The 25,390-nt window shown below is 34.0% G+C and overlaps 1 protein-coding gene across 2 annotated transcripts in view; it reads left to right on the top strand.

Moving 5' to 3' along the window:
• The window catches only part of FMN1 (formin 1), a 133,765-nt gene extending 116,807 nt beyond the window's left edge, over positions 1 to 16,958 (top strand). For both annotated transcript variants that reach the window (XM_030484360.2, XM_030484359.2), the window contains 4 exons: positions 3,431 to 3,482; positions 6,318 to 6,467; positions 15,162 to 15,246; positions 16,334 to 16,958. In XM_030484360.2, the coding sequence (XP_030340220.1) occupies positions 3,431 to 3,482; positions 6,318 to 6,467; positions 15,162 to 15,246; positions 16,334 to 16,378 (332 nt within the window). In that variant the 3' untranslated portion in view covers positions 16,379 to 16,958. The remainder of the gene's footprint in view (positions 1 to 3,430; positions 3,483 to 6,317; positions 6,468 to 15,161; positions 15,247 to 16,333) is intronic.
• The last annotated feature ends 8,432 nt before the right edge of the window (positions 16,959 to 25,390 follow it).

Genomic DNA, 25,390 nt, shown 5'->3' with positions numbered 1-25,390 from the left:
TTCTTAATTGAGCCTGGCTTTTGTATCTACATTCAAAGAAGATGCATTGATTAAGATTGTCTGCTTGACATAGGACAGGATCTGATACTTTATTCAGGATATGAACTAATCCAAATAGTAGAGCATATTAAGAACTTTCATTTAGACGTGAGACCAGACAGCAAACTCTACATTTCATAGTTCCCTGTCATTTTCAAAGGTGGTTAAGCCTAATGGCTCCAACGACAGACAGAAGGGTGTCTCCATACCAAATGCAGCTTATGGGAAGTCATTTTGAAGGACCTCTATTTAATCTGTATGCATGTAATGTAGAATACCTATGGCTACGTTATGAAATAATTTGGTGCAGTAGGATTGGATCAGCAGATTGAGCAGCAGAGCCTGAGGCCAGTGTGTTTACAGTAGAGATGTAACTTTGAGTTAGATTTAGTCTGAGGTGAACATGTTCAGCTCATGTGCTTCAAAGCTGTCTGAAGGCTTAAGCATTATTTTTGTCCTTTTGTCCCTATTAAGTAGCGGAGTGTGTTTGCTGTGGACCTTCCTGTTTAGTTTCCTCCTGATGGAAATCAGTTTTCAAGCACCAGAACTTAGCTTCAAACCAAATCAATGCTCAATAAATGGGGACAGTGAGGAAATGTGCTTCAGAAGCATCCTAATTAAAAAGCTAATGCCAATAGTCACTGTATTTCAGTGTTGATTGCAGTCATGCTTTTCTCCAATATGCAAAATAGAGTGATATCAGGAGTCCATTTCAAAACAAACAATATGTGCTAGATATAGTTAGGCTATAGAGCACTTGCCACAACAGTCTGTGGAAGCTAAAAAGCTTATAAAAGCTTAAGCAGAGAATGAGCAAGTTCTTGGGAGAGAATCCATTGAGAATTACATTGAAATGACATCCAGTGCAGGAAGCAGTTTGTATGAACTACAGAGGCAGAGAAATACTCGGGGGAAGGATCATGTGTTTCTCCTGGTCCTTAACTCTAACTGAGTACCTGCTTCAGTGTCTGCCAGAGGCAGGATATTAGGCTAGATGAACCCCTATGCCAATCTGATATGGCTGTTATTACATTCTTAAGGAAACTGAGGAAACTGAAATCAAGTATGTGGTCTCAGATGAAAGAATTACATGATCCCACTTCAGCAAAAAGGAAATTCTGTGTGAGTAAATATGATGTTACCAGAGAAATAAAAAGACAGAAGTTCTTTAATTTACATAGTTCATTTTAATTGCCTGCAGTAATTCCATGAATTAAGATGAGGACTGATATTTTGACAGTGGGGCTTTGAGGACTGTTGAGGAAAACCACAGTTTCATGGAAACCTTTACTGAGAGCATTGATAGTGTTAGTCACTGCAGGTTGTGAGGGGAGAAAAAGAGCAGGATTCTGAGTGGAAGATTGCTTAGAAATTGTATGGAAGATTAGAGAATTGCTCTGTTTTCTTGTCTTGAACATTACGTAGTATTTGTAACTCCTATTTACTTAGAATTTGTTGCATAGAGTTGTTGATTTGTTTTCTTAACAATTCTCAACATCTAAATTTCAAATAAATGCTTTTAAGTAGTTCCTTGGTAGACTTTTACAATTAAAAATATGGAAAGTACTGTTATTTTCTTCCTTCCTTTTTTCCCTTATATTGGTGCACAAACACACACACTGTTATATTAATGTAAACTTTGTGCGTTCCTTCGTAGAAGTCACACCTTTTTTCTACTTTCTGTAACAAATTAAAAATCTCTTTCCTCTATCTTACCTTATTTTGTTCTTATAAGATTAAAAACCAGTAAGTCAGGTATTACCTTCTAACTATAAATGTATAAGCATACATTAAGTCCTTGTTAGTTATTGTGTTCTTGTTCATGTGCAGGGGCCCGAGGATATTCAGTTTCTGTTGTAGCTGTGAATGTTGGGAAATTTGCCATACCTAACAATTTTTCATCTCCTTAACCAGAAAGGAATTATTAATGTAATCATAAAGTTTTATACACAGTTCAGCTTTTAACCATCTTTGTTTTTCTATATGTAGTTAATTTTGCGTCATGATGAACCATCAGAATTCCAACCTATATTTTTTACTTTTAATGATATAAAATGAAAGGGCTGTGGAAATAATAAATTAAGTACAGTAGGTTAACATTAGCTGAATTTCTCAGAAGCCTAAGATGAAAGCAGTTTATCAGAGCTGCCTTATCTATGTCAATTGTAGCTGTCTTGCCACCAAGATTTGAGGCGGAGAATTTAATGGTGTAGAATTAATCATTTTCTTTGCAAAGGACACTCAACATTGTTTCTAGCTTTTGCCATGCTGAAATAGCCTGAATAAGTATCTCCAACACTCTTGCTCAATATAGGTAAACATATGAGTTGAAATTAATTTATTTTGTTAACAGCAAAAATTCTGAAGTAATCCAGTTTTTAAATTATTTTAACTGTCTTAGTACAAACCTCTGTGTCGGTAGCCTTGTAACAAAATGGAATCTTGCAGGATAAATTTCTCAGTGGCCTTGTCTGTGAACTCAAGTTTATAACTGTATTTCAGCCAGCCAAAGCACTTTTATAGATGGGGCAGCAAAAAGGTACAGTTCTTTATCTTTGTATAAAGAAGTGTATAAATTCTGTTTATATTAACATTTGCACTTACAGGATTATTCTGATGTGCGATAGGAATAACTTTTCTGTGTTAGTATTGTTTTACTTAAGTGGTATTCTGCCGCAGCTGAGGTTGCTCCACTGTATTAAGTAGAATTGATCAACGATTTAAGAAAAAATGATGCTTTTGCTTAAGTACCCAGCTCAGGAAACATTTTCAAAAGTAGAAATGCCCATTCTTTGAAAATCAAATCCTTTTAAGTACTTTGTGTGAGGATTCTGTGACAGAGAGGCTCAGATTGACTAATCATATTTCAAACTCTTGGCTGCGTTTTGAAAAAATCATGTACATACCATACACTTAGTGCATGTGTTTTCACTTTCCAGCTTCCTGAACAAAATGTGATAGCTATATGGAACAGTTGGTGTTAACTGTGTTTGGTACCTGTTCAATTCCAATTGTACTTCCAATTATTTGTTCTGCAAAACCAGGTTTAAATTTGTAAGTTCTGGTCTGCAACAAGAAATAAACATACACAACAATGTTCTTTTTTAAAAAATCTGAAAACCAAGTTTAATTATTTGCTTTTTATTCAGATTAATGTCTATGACTGTATTTTATAGTATGGATCTTAAATGACTTCAAATTCAATACACTTCATTGGTGTGCTAGAAGCATTTCATTTAGGTACAAGAAATAAATAAAAATTGATATAAATAAATATTATTATAATTAGTATACAACCTATCCAGTTTTAAATGTAAGAGATGTTTAATCTGTGGAATCTCTAAAACAGTAAGGCGGTAATTTATATCTTTGAAATGTTTTTCATTGGCAGCTAAAGAAGAACGTAAAAAAGAAGAGAGTAGTTTGGAAAATGCGCAAAAATGGTAAGGTTTTTGCTAGTGATTTCTAACAGTTTATTTTGGTCAAAGACATTATTGATCTTAGGGATTGCATTAAATATGAAAAAGGATCTGTACTTCAAGAAGTAATATGCTTTCTGAAAAATTCTTATATAGTCTTCCAGGAAAAAGTTCAGTTGATTTTTTAGCCAAAGAGTGTACTAAGTTTGAGGTTTTAATTACTGTCAACATTGAACTGAATCACAGTTTTAACAGAATATAGTAATATCTGATTAACTGCTTAATGTAGTAAAAATGTATTTCATTGTCACGGAACATTTTCAGCAATTTAGGCTATTGAATGCAATATACTGAGGAACTGGTGAAATCCTAATGCTTTATTGCTTTATTTAGGCCAAAGGAGGCAAAAAATGGGGAGAAGTGAGATAAATTGATTTCTAGATAAATCTAGATAAATAATAACTTATTATATTTAACAAGTTAGTGTTTCTAATAATTTTTTTTACCAAATTACAGTTTTGTGAGAGTGAAGGATCTGCCTTAAACATTGTTTGTGTTAGCTATGGAGTTACTATAAATCAACCAGGGTAAATTAATTGTTAACTTCTTATCAATATTTTGTCTTTATGGTTGCTAAAGGCAAATCTGTGGTAATCTGGGTTTTGATGTTACTCTTCTAAGCCCAGAGTCACTCCATCTGATTGAGACACCTAGGTTAGTCTTCCTGGACAATCAGGAAAGGAGAGATAGGCACCTCCCAAATGCAGTTCAAGTCTTAGGTGAAATGTTGCCATTTGCTTGCAGAAAGTGGCTGAACTCTTCACTGACATGAGCTGGGGCTTTACCTCTTCATTTTGTTTGTCAAGGGTGGCTGCCTAGCTTGTTTCCTTTCTACCTAGCTCAAAACCTACCTTTTGTGGCACAGGCTCTTTTATACCCTAGCTGCTTTGTAGCCTTTCTGGAGCAGAGTAGACTCTCCGAGGTATGGAGATACACTTAATTTACAGTTCGCTTAAGGAATTAATTGTCTGAAATAGAGTTTGGGTTTTTCAATTGCTAACTAAACGTTCAATATTTTAAATTACTGCTAAAAATATTTGTGACTTGCGAAAGTCAGAAAGCATCCCAGGAAGCCAGATTGAGCAGGTTGAAAGCAAAACAGTGATGTTTTGCTGTCAACAGTCAGGATGAAGGCAGAGTGAGAGTGTGCAGGAATTCAGAATCCTGGAGCATGCAGGGACAACTTTATCAGCTACAGCTGGGATGGTAAAGGGTTTTCTTAGGAAGAAGAGAGCACGATGTTATGAGGGCTGCTGTTACATGAAGCAGATCTGAGAAGAGAGCTTCTGGTCTTACTGTTCCTGGCTCAACTATCCTAGTCAAGGGGTATGAACAGACGAAGAATATTTGGCCCATGTGAATGTAGTAGAAATTACATTGCCCAGTGGATATGAACTGTTCTAACCATGTGATTATGTCTAAAGTATTTTAATATTTTTAGGGTTGTATCCATCTTTTAAGTATCAAAAAACCCCAGAGTATATTGCCTTATATGGTAAAATCCAAGCTTTTTTACTTTGTGAAGTACTTTATTATTTTGGGGCATTTCTTCTGTAGTTTTTGGTGGCTAACATTCTTCAAGCCTAGCTAAAAGCTTGAATCTCAACCTAAGGCAAAAAAACTTGACCATAACTTTGGCAATTCTGTATGAAAATATGCAATGTGTACTATGCAAATGCAAGTAGAAGTTAAGAAAGAAATATTTGCTGCAGCTGCATCTGTTGCTTAAGTAACATCTGTTGAATAGTTGGGGACTCCTTAGAAGTCTTTAAAATACCTCTTATTTATTTTTTTTCAAGATTTGCACTGCCTGTGGTCTAGATTTAGAACTATTGGCAACTGTAAAGAAGAATATAAATTTATTTTGCTTAAATAAAATAATTTTTTTTAAAGTTATTTTGAAATAGATTGTTCCCTTTCTTTTTAAATTATAGCATTATTTTTAATAACTATCAATAAATCTTTCAGGATTGTTACATCTACTTTGCAGAGAAAAGTGATTCAACCTTCACAAAAGTTAATGTACTTTTGGTTGTTTCAATAAGTGCCTAGTCATGTGAATCATTCAATTCTATTTATACATATCCATATCATTAAGCTTAAAAATGCACAATCAGTAAAAATGCTATTAGAAGTATCACCTATAATAAAAGACTACTTTGAAAATATCCAGCTGTATAGCAATTCAGTAGCCACATTATAAAATAAAAAAAGCATTAAAATACTGGCAATATATTTTCATAAAATTATCTGCTTATTGACACATGTGGAAGGAGATGATTTATTTTCAGTAAAAACTTTGCAAACTGACTACTGCACTGTCTGTGGGTTTTTTTGTTGCTACTCCCAGTTCTCCCTAAGTACTTAAAGGTTATTTTTAACCAAGCCTGGAGATTTTTTCCTGACTTGGCATGTGACTCTTCCATAGTCCTTCAGTAAAGATAAATGGGAGAATAAGATCTTCATGGACTGTTGCAGAATAAAATTAGAAATAGATATAATATAGCATTTCCTGAAATGCAAGAAGTTAATTTTTTCTCATTAAAATTGAATGCCCATGATTTGCCTGTGTGATGTATCTCTATAATGGCTTATGCATCTTTAAGTTACCCTCCTGGGAATGAGGTAGGTGTTGGAAGGTTAGTTATACTCATCATGAATTGCTGCTATGATTTCCAAGGCTAAGGGGAAGTTATGGTAATTACCAGACTTGACTACTGAATCAGGAGCTGGCCCTCAGAGAAACTGTTTCCCCAGTGGGCTTATCTGTTGACAGGTTTTTTTTCCCTTCCCTTGTAGCTTTGAAGAAATAGTGGGATACTTTGGGATAAAGCCAAAGCCTGGTGAGAAGGAGATCACGCCAAACTACGTTTTCACGGTGTGGTACGAATTCTGCAGTGACTTCAAGACCATTTGGAAACGAGAGAGCAAAAGCATTTCCAAGGAACGGTAAGGTTCTAATAAAGTCATTAATACCATTTTAGATGCCTGGGAAACTGCTCCTTCTCAAACCCAACAAATTATACTCCTATATTTCACAGGCGTCATTGTTTTCTTTCAGATCTAATGGACATCAAGGAAAGATTATTCCCTCAGGGTGCATAGGAAAATTCACCAAAGGCATGCTGTCCCCACAAAAAGATAAACACATATAATCTGATAAATTACACTTTTGTAACCCCTTCCAATTACTAGCTAGTAAAATGAAAGGAGAGCTGTGCTAATTTGTAACAGATTGCTTCTCTGTGCATTTTCATGTTGAACTAGCCTAAATGAGGCGATATTGCTGTCGCAGACAGTACAGACAAATAAAAGTGAATGCTTTTCCAGTTAATATACTGCACTTGCATCAAAGGGAAGCCCCAGAGATTCAGGCCACACTTAGCACAGTGTTGAAGCCCTACACTGAATTTACAGCACTACTTCTGACTTTTGGTGTCCTGCTGAGGACATCAAACTGCTTGCCGCTAGATCTCACCACAGTCCCCTGATTTTATTAGTTAGAGTGAAAAAAAAAAAAAAAAGAAAGAGTTGAAAACCTTCAATTATTTTCATGATGTTCTTAAAAAAGCTTAAAATCTTTTACAAAAAAACCCAACAATTCCACTACAAGTGCACCATGCTTACCATATCTCAATTAATTTGAAAAGACCTAAAGAGTGGTAGTATGGTCATGCTTTGGAAGAGAATGGATTAATCACTTTGAGCATGAAATATAAATCCAGATGCTTATTTCAAATTGACACAAATTTAGAAAACAATTTGTTAAATAGTATCTGCAAAAGTAGTAAACTCATTTACACTTACATTTTCCATATTTCTCCAAATCAGTGGGACTTTTAGGTTCATAGAGAAGTAGATTTTTAAAGGACAAGATGTAGAAATTATAAATTCCCAATTATCTACATTGTTTTACTGATATTACAGGTCTTAAACAATTGAAAATTGTAGCTTTTTGCATGGTCTATATAATGATTAGATTGATTTTAGAAGCTGACAACTGCAAAACTTGCAAAGAATCTTTTATTTCCTTGTGTCTAGATCAATATGCAGCTTTGTTTTACACATTAAAATCTGTATAAAGTAAACAGTCACAAGTAGCTATAATCATGATAAGGATCATCTCAAGGATATATTTTCTGCTGAATCGTAACTCAGTTTTGTACCAAAAGCAGTTAGGAAGAATAGAAATTAAGTATGCAAGGGAAAAAAAAAAAAGATATCCAGACCATACATCCACTCCTTTTTATGTAATTAGCACCTTACTAATGGCATACAATGATCCCTTCAAAGAAATTAATTTAAAATGCCTTGTAAATGTTTAACACTACATAACTTCATAACTTCCTTAACATAATATGCAAGAAATCTTTGTTTGTAAAAGTAAACTGCCATATTCTTTGCCTTCCTACGTGGGTGAGATGAGAATTTCTCATAGTTTAATCTTTATATAAATAAAATCTACAAATAAAAATACAGCACTAATAATTTATCAGCTGCTTTGATGAATACCTTTTTGCTATTCATAAGTGTAAAGCAATACCAGTAGAATGAAGAGCAGCAGTTACTGTATATATTTTCAGAGTTCACTTCAGATTATTTTAACAAAGTTTCATTAATCTCACAAGAACAATTCATGCTCCTTTACATTCAGAATTTGGGTGATTCATCAAGACAATGAGCTGCTGAAATGAGGAGCCTTGCATAATAAGTAAATTAGAATGTCAGAAGAACTGTTTTCATCATCCTAAATTGTCTTGTAAAGTGCTACTGAAAAGAACATCATTAAATCAGTATATTAGAATGATGGAAAATCCGCTATTTTCATCAGCTGAAAATGGTCTGTAAAGTCATGACCATTTCAAGGTTCTGTTTTACAAAGTATGAGACTAGCAGTTGATGAGCTGCTGTCCAAAAACATTTGAAAGCAAACTAAGAGTCACTGTGCACATTGGCAACTAAAAACCTTAGAATGACAGGAATGGACAGCTGTCTTCCTTAACTGCTAATTAATTGGATGCACTATTTGTTTTGCATTTTTAAAGATTGTAATTTAATTAAAAAAAAATCTGTTTATCATGACCCAATTATTTTGTTTTGAAGGAATAAAGAGAAAGAATTGGCTATGTAAGTCAATATTTTCAAACTTGGGTTCTGAAACTGAGGCATTGATATCCTTATGTGAACATTTTTACAATTGGATTACCTGCAAATTTCAGAAGGAGATGCAGCAATTCAGTGTAAAATGTGTCTGAATTAGTCCCATAGTTACCTAAAAATGGACTTGTTTACATTCATACAGGAATGTTAATGTTGGATTATAATTTGTCTCTCGAGAAATATTGCTCTAAAAATTCAAAATTTAATTATAATATCCGGAATTACCATTATGCAAAGGTATAATTAAAAATTTATTAGCTTGAAACTAATAGTAGTAGAAGTAGGTCAAAATAAGATTCCAAACTAAAAAAATTATACTAAAAACTAACTACTTTGTGTTGTGTAACAGATAAGTTTAAAATCTCTGAATTTCAGAAAAAAAGAATAGTGCCTTGAACTAAATGACAGCCTCAGGTGCAAGAGCCTGTTTTGTCTAAAAGCTACTTGGCTCTCAAACGTAACATGACTGTAGAAATCTAATTAGATTTCTATGAGACTTTTTCTTTAAATAAAGGGAAGACTATAACTGAGCTGCCCTGTGTTTAACCTACCGTGAAAACAAATTAGCTGCCTGCAAAATATAGTTGAGTCATTGTCTCTTTCCTGGACAAAATTTGCACACCAACTGGGAATGCAAGACAGCTACAGATAGATACAAACCTAGATATGATATGATACGTAATATGATTTATAAATTAGTATAGAATAAAATGAAGAAAATTTTCAATACCATATTCCTAAAAGGTTTTCTTAATGTCATTTTCTTGATGTCTGTCATTCGCTGATGGCAGTTTTCTTTCAGACTTAGTATTCCCTTCAATATTAGAATGCAACTACAATACAATAAAATTTGCTTTGATGATCACCTCTTCATCTCTGACAAGCAGCTTAATGGAAATGCACTGTAATACTCACCAAATGTTGGAGAGGTGTTTTTGGTTTGCTTTGCATCAAACCCCAGTTTTGTTCTTTACAGCTTTATAATTCAGTATGTCTGTGCATCCAGGTACATAACTGCTTTTATACTTCCTTCTGTTTTTAAAATATTGAGATGATAACTGAATTGAAGACAAAAACAAAGGTGGGTTGTTTTTCATTTGGCAACAAGGGACTTTTACAATTGGTAGATTTCATGGGTATGTCTATGAATTCAGAATAAAAACAAATATGTATTTATAACAACTATATGTATATAAATGCCTCCCGGTAAGTCCATTAAAGGATTCAAGATCTGTTAAAGTATATTTTAGGAGGATATCCTACCTGAGTCTGAATATAGCGAAAAAGTATAAATGCAGAAAAAATACTAATAGTTTGCAGTGAGGAATTTCATCACAAACTATGATTGTATGTTTTGCAAAAGAAATGTGACAAAGATTATCATTATCTGTTTATCAGTGTTAGCCTTGAAATACGAAATAATTAGATATAAAAAGGGATTATTGCTGTTAATTTGACCAACTGCTTACACTGCAAAGATAAGGTCACTACAATAGTTACCTTATTGGATTAAGCCATCTCTTTCATATTGAACGTACATACAAATTTTATGGGTCAGAATTCAGAACAGAAAAAGAGAACCAAAGTTTCTCTCAATAGCTGGAGAAGACATAACCATTATTTAATGAACAGAATTACATACTTCGTCCTAAAAATAGGAGAAAAGTCCTATTTTTTAATTGTACTTTTTATAAAAGGTCCTTTTTTAAAAATGCTTTTTTTGTTCTGGAATTTCATCTCTAGCACAAAACATATTGATAGTTTCACCTTAACCTAATGAAAAAAAGATGTAGTGATTTTTTTTGCCACAAAGGCAATAACGGTTTTGACAAGTAGAAGCTCTAATTGTAGCAGTGTAGGTAGCTAATGGTGAAGATGGAAATGTCCTAAAAAAAAGAAAAAGCACAGAGCTGTGTGCAACTAATTTTTGTTTATTGTAGTAAATTAAAGGTGGCTATAGCTTTCTACCCAACTCTTCCGTTTATTAAATACAGAATGAATTGTATTCATTGCACTCCATTTCTGCACAGGAAAAGAGTAAGTCTGGGGAGCCCTTGTTTGTAACACCACATCATCATAAGAGATAACATGTAAATTTCAGAATCTCTTAGCAGTGCTGGCCAATACAATATTTAATATTTTTAACCATTGATTAAGCTAATTATGAGAATATCTTGTGCCTAACAAATTACTGAAATTTGACAAAAACACTTGCCATAGAGGAACCAGAGGATTATATTTTCATTTTCAATATCACAGTGAGCAAGGAGGAGAAATAATCTTTGGTTCAAGATATTATATCTCTTTTAAAAGACCAGATTTTATTTTATAGTTTGATTGAAGTAGTTCATTTAACTTACATCTATTGTGCATCATCTATATGTTACCTAAGACAATGAGAGTCAGTAAAAGTCTTTGATTTGCAGCCAGTTTGATCAATATGTACTATGGTAGAACAATGTCCTGAGCATTAGTCAAACACTACAAAATAGGACATCATCCAGGTATAACATCTGCCTGTATTAAAGCCAAAAATTGAAAGTAACAGACATTTTTTATTTCTTTTGATGTTAAATTAATGGTCTAATAAGGCAAACTGAAATCACAGCATAAATGAGTTTTAAGAAAATATTTGAAACATGATCATTAAGATCATTAGGTAACTTTATAGATTTATGCTAGGGGTTCCTTGTGCTCATAGTTGTAGCATTGGAAAAAGGCAACATATTTGTGAGAAAATTTGATCAATGAGCCCTACAGCGTTACCAGGCTGGAGGCTCATAGTTCATGGTTATATAAAAATGGTGACAGTACAAATTCATATTAGAAAAATCCATGAAGGACTGTTACATATGAAAAGAGTTTCTAGCTGTGAAGGTACTCTGGGAATTATCACTGTAGGCTTTGGCTGTCCTTATATGCTCCTAGGTATCTGCTGGTGGCCAGCTCAGATGGACTGAATGGATTATTCCAGAATATCGAGAGGTTGAGAAAGAACATGTGGTCCCTGTCTTTGCACAACAGCGGAGCCTGAACATACATGACTAGCAACTGGGTTGTTTAGAAGGGATTCTAGTTTTCCTAACTGGGGGCTTTAGAGCATGGCTTGTACCAGCACACACCTTCTGTCTGAGCTGAATGGGAAGCAGGGATGAAAATGATAATGAATTTATCTGGTTAGTTCCTGGCTTGATAATATAGTATCTTTCCTGTAAGGACAAAAAGTATTTTCAAGAGCTTATGAAAGAAACTTTTAATAAGTGCAGGCTTATGTTTAGATTTAGTTTCTGTGTGCCTAGATACAAAATAAAAATAATAAATTTGAATAAAAAATATCATTGTTTTTCACTAATATCTTCTAATTTATGAGGCCTGACTTGCATCCAATTTATAGGGCAAGACAACACCTGCCACATAGAGGCAGGAAAAAGCCAATTATATTCCCATTGCTTATAGTAAAGATCCATATGCGGTACTGGAGTCACGGTTCTCCTATTTAAAAATACATCGTTTTGACGATTTGATTCAATTTTGTTTTCCATATTATGTGGTAATGTGCAATACTACTACAGTTGACACTACATCTTCTTTATTCATTAAGAGATATTGACCTCTTCTGCTCACTGTTGAAGGAGAGCAACTTTTCTTTTGAACACATGTTGCAGCTGGTCAGATTTCAAGGCATAAGTAACCTGCATTCCTTAATTTTTGGCCTCATGTTATTGCTTGCTAAGTTAGCAGCTGCATATCTTCTATCTCTGTGTTGTGATTCGGCTATTATACCATCCTTTCTGGTCTCTGTCCTCTGCAGTGCTCTCAGTTCGACAGTGTCCTTGTCAGTATTTTCCTAGCATGTTTTACTACACACTTGTATCCCTTTTTGCTTTCCTGTTTTAGATCTACTTCCGTTGACATTTGTTTCCCTTTCCTCCTCCTTGATTTCACATCTATTAGATCCAGTCCCAGTTTCCCTTCCGTCACATCTCTAAAACATGGCTAGACTAGTGTGTCCATCCATGCTATTTTATACTGATATGGAAGAAAAAAATTTGCTAGTTTTCAAACTATTTCATTTTCCTTATTCCAAGGATAGTACTTCCAAATGCAGTAGCCAGTTCTAGTCCCCTGTCCATGTTTAACAAAGAATTATTTTTATTTATAAGGCACCATTACAGCACAGGTGCTTTACTGATGTAATTACTGAGCTAACTACTTTCTTAAAATTGAGCCATCTGATTTTAAATAATCTCAAAGAATTACATTCCTTTTAAATTATGCACTTATGTTTCTGATAATGCCTGCTAATCTTATGTTAGCAAAATGATGGCTTTTTTAGCTGGGAGAAAAAAGAGTCTGCTATTTTTATAAATGAAATATCACATGATTCAAATCATGTTAGTGAGCTGGTTTATTTCTGTTTTGTATCCCAGACTATGCATTCTATTTTAAAAAATAGTTTCCCAGAAATTGTGCAAATATAGAATAAAATACACACAGCTAGGCCTAAATAAGTGACAGGCAAAATCTTCTTTCTAAGTCTAAAAGTTTACAATCCCTAGAATTCTCTCTTCAGATGAAAATATGGACTCTGAACATTTAAAAACTGTTTGGAAAACACTCCTAGTCCCAAAGAGAATGTGATTGAAAAGAAAATGTGCTCAAAAAAGGGAAGAGTTTAGAAGTTGATCCCTTGGTGTGATTCTGCTGAACCTGAAGACTGTCACTTGAAAGACATCATCATCTCTGCATTAACTTTGCGGCTGTGAGGAATAGCATGCTGTCCAGAGGGTGCTATCATCCATCATTAAGAAGTAAACTGTGCTGATTAACAAAATTGTAAAATGATGGAATGGTGTGTTGCCACTTAGTTGTTTACCTGTAGAAACAGGGAACATTAATTAAGTTTTTAAAAAACTTTGGATATATTTTAAAATGTACAGAATCATAATTTCATATTTGTGTACTTACAGTTTGAATCAATGTTGTAGCTAAACAGTATTGAAAGTAAGTTTACTTGAAAGTAGTGTAACTGTTTCCTCCTGTTCTTGAGCACTGGAAAGTGAGACACCAATACTACCCATTTGATACATAGCTTCGAGAAGGAATTTTAGTTTCCAATGCTGAGCACTGATAAACACAATAATGAACTTATGAATGTGTTCTATATTTTTAAAAGAATCTAGTTTGCAGCTAGTGTTACAGCAAGGAAGTACATATCAGTGATTGCAGCTCTAATCTACTTTCCTTTCTGCTTTTCTTCGAAAATTCCTCAAAAATTGAGTGTGTCGAAAGTGGTTTGAACTGGACATGGTATTTTCAATACTTTGTGACTGGCCATAGCAATTATTTCTGCCAGTGGAAAAAATTAAATAGAAGAAAGTAGAATTTTTCAGTTCAAGAGTGCCAAGAAATGTGTTTTTTCTAGTAAAGGAATGATTTAGTGTGCATTAGTGAAAATTGGTTTGTTGAGTTCTCCTTGCTTGTAAAAATTCACTTGCAACTTCTTTCCCTCTGCATTTTGCATATAGAATTGTAAAGTAGGTGTTTGTAGCATCAGCATTTTAAAGCCACTGACAGCTGGGCACATCCTGTCTTAGGAGTGCCAAGAATGTTCTTCCCTTTTTTATCACTGTTTAGCACATAATTTTCCCTGCCCTTTCCACTGTCTGTGAGAGTCAAATCCCTTTTTTTTAAATCCTGTTTCTCTTTTTCCTCCTGATTAAACTTCTGATTGGGTTCTTCTTGTAAAATCCCCACAGGAACAAGGGTTCTGCATGCAACACCCTAAGAGCAAAAGGCAAGAAACAAAGGAATCAGATCTGTGTTCTTCCTTCCCCTTATCTCAGTAGTGCTTTTGGTAGACTGGACTGTAGCTGCAGACAAGACTGGCTTAACTACCCCTAGAAAAGAACCCTCTCTAATTTGCTTCTCTTTCTATTGCCACATCGATGAGGCTGGTCAGTCAATTCCATGTAAACTAACAGGGAAAACATTAAGGAAAACCTGATAGATGCTTTCATTTCAAGGTTTTCAGAGGAATTATAAGGTGTAGCCTGGCAAACGGCCTACTAAAATAGTACATGCTATATATACTACAGATTGAGTAAGCTAGCTTTTGGGTTTTTTTTTCAGAGGAGTATCTTCTTGCCTTGATACTGTAGCTTTTTTTGGTGGGAAAGATACTCCATAAAACCCAGATACTCCATAAAGCCCAGATCCTGCAAGAACAGAGAAATCGTTTGCTTGATGACATTTTCAGTGAGCAATACAGGCAGACCATCCTTTTGCTTTTGCCATTCTCTGTTTAAAAATGTACTTTGATCTACTTCTGGTACTTTATTAAGTACCTTTGAACAGTAATAGCAGTTTGTTTAGCTAATGTGCCTAAAAATGTTAGTTCTTACAGAGTATATACCAGGCAGATCCAGAATGCCTCCAATTTCTTTGAATCTAACAATGTGTTTTCTATGTATTTTGTTTCAGAATTAAAGTGGCTCAGCAGTCAGTAAGCAAGTTAACTGCGGAGAAGAAAGTTGAAACAAAGAAAATCAATCCTACAGCTAGCCTGGTATGACATGTTCCTCAATATGACATTCAGAAGGGGGTTTGTGACACTCGTTCTTGTCTTTCAGAATGATGGCAGGTTTCTGCTGTTGTTGATGGGTGATGTAGTATGCTTACTTTGAATGTAGCAGAGTGATTTTCTTCCCAGTGAGAAATCTTTAAGCTTATGCCATGTGGTAGTCCAACATTTAAGTTTAAAAGTAACTTTAGTTGTGCCTAAGCATGGCTCTGCTATTTTAGATAAAAAAATATGATAAGAGCTGCTTTTCTGCTTTCTTCCCTCATTCCACTGAAGTCTATTGTATTTTCTTTCATGCTTTGTAGTGCATTGAGGCTCACTGCATATACTTGTCCAATGGATAAGTGTCTGGTTTTTTTTGAAGCCTTACAAAATCTTGTTTGCTCTATCGAATAATTGTGGAAGGTATTAAGTCCTCATTTTGTTCCTTGCTGTATCCTCTTTTTTTTTTCCTTGATATACATGAAAAGAGGACTAGTAATTTGCACTGTAGCTAAAACCTTTGTCTGTGTGCAAGGCTCATAGGTTACATCAGCATTTCTCTATCTTTAGGAAGCAAGAGTCTAAGGGAAGGAAATGTACATGAAGGAATCAGTATATTTCCATTCCCAGCAGAGCATATCAGTTGCAGGACAGGCAGCAAAGATATGAATGACTACACTTGCTTGGGAAGAGGTCATTAAACAACACAATCTAGATAATGCTTAATTGGAGGCTTTATGTCAGCAGAAGCAACTCCAGACAAGACAAGGTATTAGATTCACATGAATTTAAAATGTGTCTGGTTTTCCCTAGCTGCACTGGTCTTCACAGAGCTGCATGTTTTTAAAGGTACATAGTATTTGACAAGTGTGTACCTAAAGCAAGCTCGGTTTTTCCACAGTAAGTAACGAACTGGTTCTGAGCCTTCCTTTAGGGCTTCGGGCATTAGTTTTTTTAATTAGAACTCAAATCTACTGTGATTTATTTAGTACTTCTCAGCCTTCTAGGCCAAATGCTCATGGCAACTTGAGAGGAGGTGGAAAATTATAAACAAGAATGATAATAGAACTCTTCCTTTTTTCTTTAACAGAAAGAAAGACTACGTCAGAAGGAAGCCAATGTGACAGCAAACTGAAAGACAAAAGATGAAGATTATAGTGGACTTCATACCTTGCATGATGCTTTACTACACCCATGGCCCAGGGAGCACCTTATGTTGGATACTGAATTCTTCTTTGCTGATCAGTTCCAAGACAATCAACTAAAGAGTTTTGAGTTCCTTCAAAGGGGTTTCTACATTCAGTGGAGGGAATTCTAAGAAGGTTTTTACATGGGAAGTATGAATTATTTTCTGTAACACTTCCTTACATTGCTTTAAACGCATCTGGTTGCTAATGGTTATTTGAAGTACTCTGTGCATAGTGTGTTAATATGGAAGAGCTAAAAAGAGCATTTTGGATGCTGAGTTAAGTAATGACTAACAACCTGTAGGTTATTTAAAGGGCTTTGTGTAGATGAGAGAACATACGCCATTCAGCTCACAAAAGACTATTACATCATATATTTGCTACTTCAGCAGTAACTGAGGTAAACTTGACTGATGCTAAATAATTTCACAGTGTCTAAGTACTGGATGCATCTTTCTAAAACTGATTAAATGTAATTATAGATTTATGCTGTATTTTACTATGAATATTTTTATAGAAGCTTCAGCTTATGCCATACATGGAAATTAAAACAATGTTTTGCACATGAAAAAGAATAGCTTAAAATTCTTTAGCTTTATGATTGATGGCATAACTGATTCATTATTTTTATGGTTTTAACCTAACATTTCCTAAATATTGAGCTTCAAAAGAAAAATGATAAAAATTTATATTCTTGTTTCAGTATATATTGAAAATATCAATTCCATAAAATTATGGGTTTATTAGCCATTATTCATTGAACTAAAATACAACAATATGTCTCCATGAAGTTACACATCTGCCATTAAATCTCTGGCTTTCCATTCTATTGAAAGCTTTCTTTTAAACTTAGTATCTCACTCTAAAATATATTATGCAGCCTGCCTTTGCCCCCCTATATTTGTGAAGAATGTGTCCAGCATACATATGTATATATAATTTAATAAGTATAATTTGAGGAAGAAATAAAAGAGTCTCACTATCCTCCTGTAACATTTTAACCATTGCTCATAAAGTAGCAGAGCCCGAAAAAACAAACTCTACAGAATATCCACTGTTACTTGAAGATTCTTACTGCATTTTAAGGGTTTGGAGTCTTAGGAGAGATCTTGAAGCAGAAGTTAATTTAAGATAAAACAGAAAAGTGATTTTTAGACACAAGTAGGTAACAGCCTATAAATAGGAACAACAAACATGGATAAAACATAGTTCTGCTTGCTGTCCATAAGAGAGAAATCCCCTTCTTTAGGTCTCAATTTGGTTTAGAAGAGAAATTAGGTGAAGGAAAAAAGTACAGAAAGGTAATAGGGGGAAGGTATTAGTCCTTTGCTTAGGAGCTGGGAAGAATATACATGAGACAGGCATGGGTTATCCGTAGAGTAAATTAGGTAGAGAAACTGTGATAAATCCTAAGACAAAGTCATCCCTAGAAGTGTACACTTTTCATGGAAAACAGCAGTTGTGGAGCCCCACATACATGAGTTAACTTGAAGATTTCATATATTGCAGGTTTCTTAAATGAGACTCACTCTTGCATAAACAAAAATAAGGGAATCAAGATTCTCTTGTGTGTTTTGAAATTTCTGGCTGCTGCAGATATACTCAAGATATGTAAGCATAATTTTTATGACAACAGTCAATAATAATAATACCAGCAACAATAACCTGATTTGTAATTTAACTATTCCCATGGCAGAGAAATTCCAAAGATACAAGTTTTATGTATTCCACCAAATAGGTAAAGTACCTTTTTTCCCAATATTATTAGGAATAAACAACAGGAGCAGTAATGCTTATAAAAGCCAAAGAGCAACAGCAAGCAAGGTGTTTAAGCAAACAAGTTTTGATGTGGTTTTCTGTCTATCATGAAGATAGTGTATATTGCCATGGAACTTGATCTGAAATTTTTCAATGAAACGTTTTACTTGAAATATTACTTAAGAAGGGTAGCACTGTTTGTGAAAAAGTATTGGTCTTCAAAATTCTTATTAGAAATATATTATGGAAAAAAAATTTAAATTATTGAAATATCATGTTTCAGAATTTCTAAATGTGAAGTTTCATTTTTTAGTTCAAATTGACTTTTCATTTTGAAATGTTGAAAAATGTATGTAAAAAGGGATTAAAATCAAAATTATTGTTGTAAAGCATTCCTTGATCAGATTTATTTTTTTTCAGATTATCAATTTGGCAAAGTTTTGATAATATAGGCTATTTTTTTCAGAAGATTCAAAAATTTATGTAGCTCAGAGACATTGTTTCTTCCTCATCTTTAATTGTACTGATTTTCTTCTCTAAACAGATTCTGATTCCAGCTTCATCCAAGACTTAAATCTTCTACTACTAGTTAAGATATTTTTAAGTGAAAAAAACTGAAACAATTTACCCAGACTTTTTGATTCATTCTCTTAATGAAGACTTTAAGAGTCTTGGATAGAATTCATCAGCTAAATATCACACTTACACCCCTAGTGATACCCAGAAGTGTCTTCAGACACTAAAATTTATTAGAAAAAAGATATTGACAGGTATTATATATCTATGTAAACCATTAAAATACGATATATATAGACACTACAGACACAACAAGTGTGCATCAATCAGCATTGATCTCGGGGTCACCAAATGTCACCAAAAGTTATGTTTTAACCTTGCATTTAGTTTGGTGCCTGACTTTGCCCTGAGCTTTCCAGTTTGGAGGGATTAAAAGGAGACAAAATAAAAAGATGGAACGGAACAGGAGTCTCTGCCACATGTCTACATTTCTGTCAAGGAAGTAAAAATAAAGAGTGGACTAAATTAAGCCAAGCAGCAAAAGCTTGTTAGTTACAGTTTTTTGGACTATGTAATTTAAAATACCTCTGCACTACATAGAAGTCACTTCAGTGACCACAATGTAGATGTGGCTTAAGAGTGGGGTTTTCTTCTCTTTTTTTGTTTTGATTTCAACTCTTCTGTTATTGCCAAGCTTCTCAAAGTCTGTAAAGCAAAACACTATTAAACCCCAGATTGCTCAGTAGGTGCTTATTACACAGGGTAATTATGTATCTTAGTGATTCATAAATCAAATTGTTAGGAAGATTTCAGTTTAGATGAGTAAATACTAATAATTCGTGAAGTGCTTTTTACCTTATTTACAACATTATCATTCACTAATTTTAAAATTAAAGATCTTTTAGCATCTTTAAAATATTTTAACAGTATAAATTGTATTTTCATTATGTTTTTATCAATCTGTATAAACTACCCAGGTGTTTTGCCATGACTAACCTATGTCAATGTTTTATCGTGTGCTTTATTATAGAGTTGTAAATGCATAGACTGCATATTATACTTTTGTGTTTAACTGAATTTTTTTGCAACAAAATAGCAACTGTGATCTATAGTTCAGAAAATTAAAGTAGAATGGATGGAATATTCAGAAAGCAGAGAGAAAATAATTTAACATCTTAAGCAGTTCTAGGAAGGATAAAGTTTACATAGGATATCAACCTTTCTGAATTGCTGAGGATATCTCCTCCAGCCGGATATAAACAGCCAGAATATCTCTAACCAGTTTATTTTTTTTCTACATGAAACATGAAGAAAATATTTAGTTTTCCATATGACATACAGGGTGCTTATTGCCCTGATTTTCCAGTAAATTGTTAGGAATTTCTTTCTTATATCTAAACATCTTTCCTAGCTGATGAATATGGGGCACTGGAAGACCATGTATTTTCTTATTTAGTCATACTATTTCTTCATTCCTTCAGGTCGTCTTAGAAATGAATGCCTTAATCTTGTGTGGGTGTGGAGTTTCAGAAACACCCAAACAACTAAGAAATATTAATCTCATTACAGTATTGATGCGTTTCTAAAATTCCACCTCCCTAATCTGTGTTTAGTCACCAGTCTAAGCTTCTAATTTCAGAAAATCGTACCCACCTAGTTTTTGCTTATCCTTGGCCTTCTCTCAATCTTGTTCAATATTGTTATGGATCTTGCTCTCTCTTTTCTTTTTCTTTTTCTTTTTTCTTTTTTTTTTTCTTTTTCTTTTTTTTTTTTTTCTTAAATGCCTTTAGAATTTATTAATGCCAGTTTCAGTGAGTTTCAGGATTTCCAGTCTGGAGAGTTCTCTTTGGCATTCTTCTTTTGAAGATAAGCATACGCATTCGCCTATGTAAAGATAATAGAAAGTTAAGAGGTAACTTGGTTATTGTCAGTAAGCTGCTTCAAAGAGAGAAAATACTAGGAAATAAATGGTTCCTTGAGGAAAAATATAACAAACCAGTATAGAAATTAAACCAGATAAATTAAAATTAGCAACAAAATCAAAACTATCAGTAATGAGGCTAGTTAATCACTGGAAAAAGTTAGCAAAGATAGTTGTGATTTCTCCATTTTCTGATGCTTTTAAATTAGGATGGAACAGCTTTCTTTTCAGCTAATAAGCTGAAATACAGCTTATTAGACTCAGTTAGATGTACCTGAGTGGCATCCCACATCCATTGACTCAATAGTTCAGATAGTTCCTCTAGACAGAAAAGTACAAGAATAAGTATGTCAAAAGAGCTAATCAAATATTTTTCTCAGCTGTAAGGAAATATTCCTATCCAAGCTAGAAAAGCTGTTGTGATTTTAAATTTAAAATATCACAGTGTGGTTTAAACAACATAATGCAGGAAACCATTGTCAAATTATAAACGTCTATTTCAAATTATTAATTAACATCTGCCTGATGCATCTTGTTGTCTAATCTTGTTGTATTAACAAGGTAGCAAATTCATATGCTCTGGAATTCAACACCGTTTTAGAGATTCCCAAGCTAGGTATGAGAAAACTGACATTTTGGATTGCACAATGCAAAACCAGAATCGCTGAAACACTAATTCCTTAGTATTTGTCAAAGGTTTGAGCACATGCAAGTGAGTATACCTTGGATACAGCTAACATGATGCAAAATTTAAACAACAGTCTCTCCTTTTAGTGAATTATTAGATATGGCCTGTTAATGTCATTGCCAAGCATTTCCACTGCTCAACAGGGTTTGAACCATAACAATTTTATGCAATTGTTTCGGAGATCTAAAGTTCAAAAGCTGTGCAAGCAAAATTGGTAAATTCTTCAAAAATAGTTGGTTTTGCAAGTTTGGGGTTTTTTTTTTCCAAAATGCCTGCAAGAACTTTTCTTTCGGGGGGTTTTTTTCATTATTTTTTTTTCAATTCGAAAAATATTCTTAGAAGCATTACTAAAATGGATGTTAATTTTTTTCGCTTGTTGAAAATGTGGCATACCTAAAGTCTCTAATATTTTCAGTAAATTGACAAGCTTCAACTGGCTTTAAATGATTTTTATTTGATACCTCATAGAATTCAAGCTTTTAAATTAGTGCCTCTTTGTAAAATGTTATGGGTATAAAGGAACATTTGTTTTAAAAAACAATGAAATAAAAATGCTGACCTGATAACTCAGACCCAAAAAGCACCACCTTCCTGGGATGACATTTTCAAGTAGCATAAGCTTTCCCATCATGTAGAACACCATTGTGTTTCCTGTGTTTTGCTTCTGCCAGATGTCATCTTAGAGCCAGTTAAAGGCAGGGGTTTTGGGGTTTTTTTTTATTAGATATTTCTGGTTAATTTCATTTCATAATTTGTCACATCAATTTCATCTTCAATAATCTAATATTGAGGTAATACAAAGCCTTTTTATAGGGGCTGATGGTGCTTATATATGCAATTACTTTTATTTATGTAAGTATTCCTGTGGCCTACACAGTAAAAAATATCCAGAGGACATTATGGCATCATGGGACTGAATGAAATCTCTTTCAGAATCCTGTTATGAAAATTTTCCTGAACTATTCTAGTATGGGATATGGATTTCATGGTAAGATGGGCCTCTAAACGTTTGGGAGCTCGGGGACTTTTTGGAGAATGGAGATGGAGGCTGTTGGCATGGCATCTTTGCTTTAGGCATCAATTTCTAAAAGTATGGCTTCTCTGGAGTTACACTGCAGTTGAATTCCCTGAGCCAAGATCGCCTCAGGTACTCCTGGAAGGAAGACTGGAAAATACTGTCAACAGCCATACATTTTCACTGTGGAAAGAGATCGCAGTTATATTTCCAGATTAAAGTAAAAGCTAGCAGACTCTTCCAAAATAGTAGAAATTTTGTATAGTTGTATTTATTCTTTAGGTTATACAGATTTCAGAAATTCTGCATTTATATATGAACTTCATTCAGTGCCTGTGTTCTTGTATTTTTTGCTCATGTGATTATTTAATATTAACAGAATCACTTACATATTCTTACTCATTTATTGTGCTGTGATCACTAAAATGGTGACTACATAAACTGCTGGAAGACAGATCCATTAACACAGTCCCAACAGGCAGTTGTATTTCAAGTTTCCCAGTGTTGTCCTGCCAGGAACCTTCATATTTTCCTAGAGGTAAGATGAATTCAGCTGTCATGCCATCTGAGTTCGCAGCCTTTCCTAATCATAAACTCAGATGGCCTGACTAGTTGATTGTGTTTCGTTAATCTTTTTTTGAATCTTCAACAAGATGACTTTTGTTATTCTGTGAATTATGCATTTGAACACTTTAAATGGTACATTTTCTCTCTGACTTCTCCCAGTGGGACCAGGCTTATAGTTCAGTATTTTTACTTTCTCATTTGGCATGCTGTAAATACATTGTAGCTGGAAAAATGCTCATCCTGAGCAACTATCCACAGACAATATGTTACAGAAACTGCAAAAAATATGTAGATATCAAAGAATATAGCACTATTTCCTATTGCTTGGAGCATCGATAGTCAGCAAATGAACATATATATTGTATATCACCTGATGCTTATTTCTTAGTTGTAAAGTATCTTAAGGAATGTATTGCCATTAGTAGCTAATCACTGTAAAGCAGATAAAAGCCATGTTCTTCTTATAACTCTTATTTTTTTCTCTTTATTAGAATGAGGTTTTGTGGTATGGGTATCTTCTAGATTTTAGGGAGAAAGATACCATTTTGTAATGAATTGAAATGGAACAAGGTCACATTTCTATTCTAGACTTCTTTCATACTTGGAAAGGTATGAAAAGGGGAAGGTGAAGAAATAAAACTGGTTACATTTCACATAAAAACGATGGGGGTTTTTTTCTGATTCCTTTTCATTCAGTTATTAATTTGGTACTACAGTCCACTGTGTTTTAGAAGGGCTGTAAAGAAATTAGAAGGTTCAGCTATGAATCTCAATCCTTAAAGATTCCCTGTAATGTTCAAATTCAGCAAACTTCCATGGGGAACTCCTCCCCTACCACCACTTCTCCTCAGCAATTCATATAATTCCCCACTCTCCTTCTGTTATTAAAACTGAAGTCATGTAGTTAACAAACTGGTTGCTAAAGGTCCAAGAAAAACTCAACTGTTGGGTGAGGAGAGGTTGATTAACTTCCAAACCACAAGAAAGACTTACATGGCTTTACTGAGCACAAGTTGAACTTTTTGTAATTGACCTAAGTTGAACATAACTAAGTTTCAAAGAGTTAGACAATTGATACAGTGGTTTCATGCATTTCCATTACTTATCATTTTACATCAAGAAAGCTTGTCTCTCTGAGGCAGAACTTGTGCATTTAGTTATGTAATCGACTTCTGCTTGATTCCAGACCAGAAGTATGTGTGGCGATATGGGAGATGTATCTGAGTGTTTTGGCGTTACGTTCTATATGTATTTTCCATAACTTATCAAGGGGCCAAGCAAAAAGACTCAGTAATGTACGTAAAATGAAAATGTTGATAAATAATGCCATTGAAATGATATAAAGCTCAATATTTCTTTCTAATGGTTCTTCATTTGAAGAAGTCCACCCTCACGTAACTTCCTATTGAAGTGTTTGGTTTTGTTTATTTAATTAAAAGATTATATTAAAATAGATAATCAAGCTAGCTTGTCTTGGACAGGTTTCTATGGGTCTCAAGTTCTAGTCAAGCAAAATAATCTGTATGCATGCTCAACAGGTCCACTTGTAACTACTGTAGCCTTGAATAACTGTTTCATCTGTATATGGCTCAGAGAAAGGAGAGACATAAGAGGGAAATTTAATGGATTTTCAGGTGTCAAGTTCAGAAAAGCTATGCCAAATTAAATGCATTCATTTACTGCACTTGTTTTGAAACGCCAGTGATGCCTGTTACAAAGGAAAACTCATGCTCCGTGTCAGATGGGATTGGATAAGGACTTTTTACAGAGAGTTGGTAAAAGTACTGGATTTTGCAGGAGCTCTCAGCAAACCTGTGAATGCCCAGCTGATGCCTGAAAAATATGTTGCCCAGGAGAAATAATTATAGGTTTCTTAAAATACATATTTATTATAATGATACTTAATTTTGGGTGGTATATCAGCCTCAAGAAGAAAAGATGCCCTTGTCATTGTACTTAGCTATTACTCTCTGTACAAGCTAAAAGCTTTTGCCGTATTCAGAAATTATAGGAAGCAAAAATGTAGAAATATTATTTTGGGAGGAATTAGAGTTTGTATCCAGAAACTGTTTTCAGTAGGATTATAGTGTGATTTTCAAATTTCATTTAGTTCTTTGAAATCTTTTTGTTTTCCTTTCCAATCATTTTGAGTTGAATAGTTGTACTGTTGAACGTTATTGTTGTTGGTACTCTTTCCTCTCTTCTGACCATCAAAATACAGGCCGCTTTGGCTGGTTAACTTCTCTTTGAAAATGTAGCAAAATGTCAAATTCTGTTGCAATGCTATGAATATTCTCTGTGTACCTAGCAGGTTTCACGGACATAACAGGGTTTAAGTCTCTCATGTCCATATGGGATTTGCTGTAATAAAATCATAGTTTTGCTTGAATGTTCACACATACAGTCAGCATATATTTTTGCTTTTATTTGAATTGAGCTCTACTCTGCATTTTTCATCCCACAAAATGTGCACCAAAAATAATGTAATATTAGTA

The sequence above is a fragment of the Strigops habroptila genome, chromosome 4 (genome assembly GCF_004027225.2).
Source record: "Strigops habroptila isolate Jane chromosome 4, bStrHab1.2.pri, whole genome shotgun sequence".
NCBI classification, from domain to species: Eukaryota; Metazoa; Chordata; class Aves; order Psittaciformes; family Psittacidae; genus Strigops; species Strigops habroptila.
Note: the sequence above shows the minus strand (reverse complement) of the source record. Positions and strands in the feature narration are given on the sequence as shown.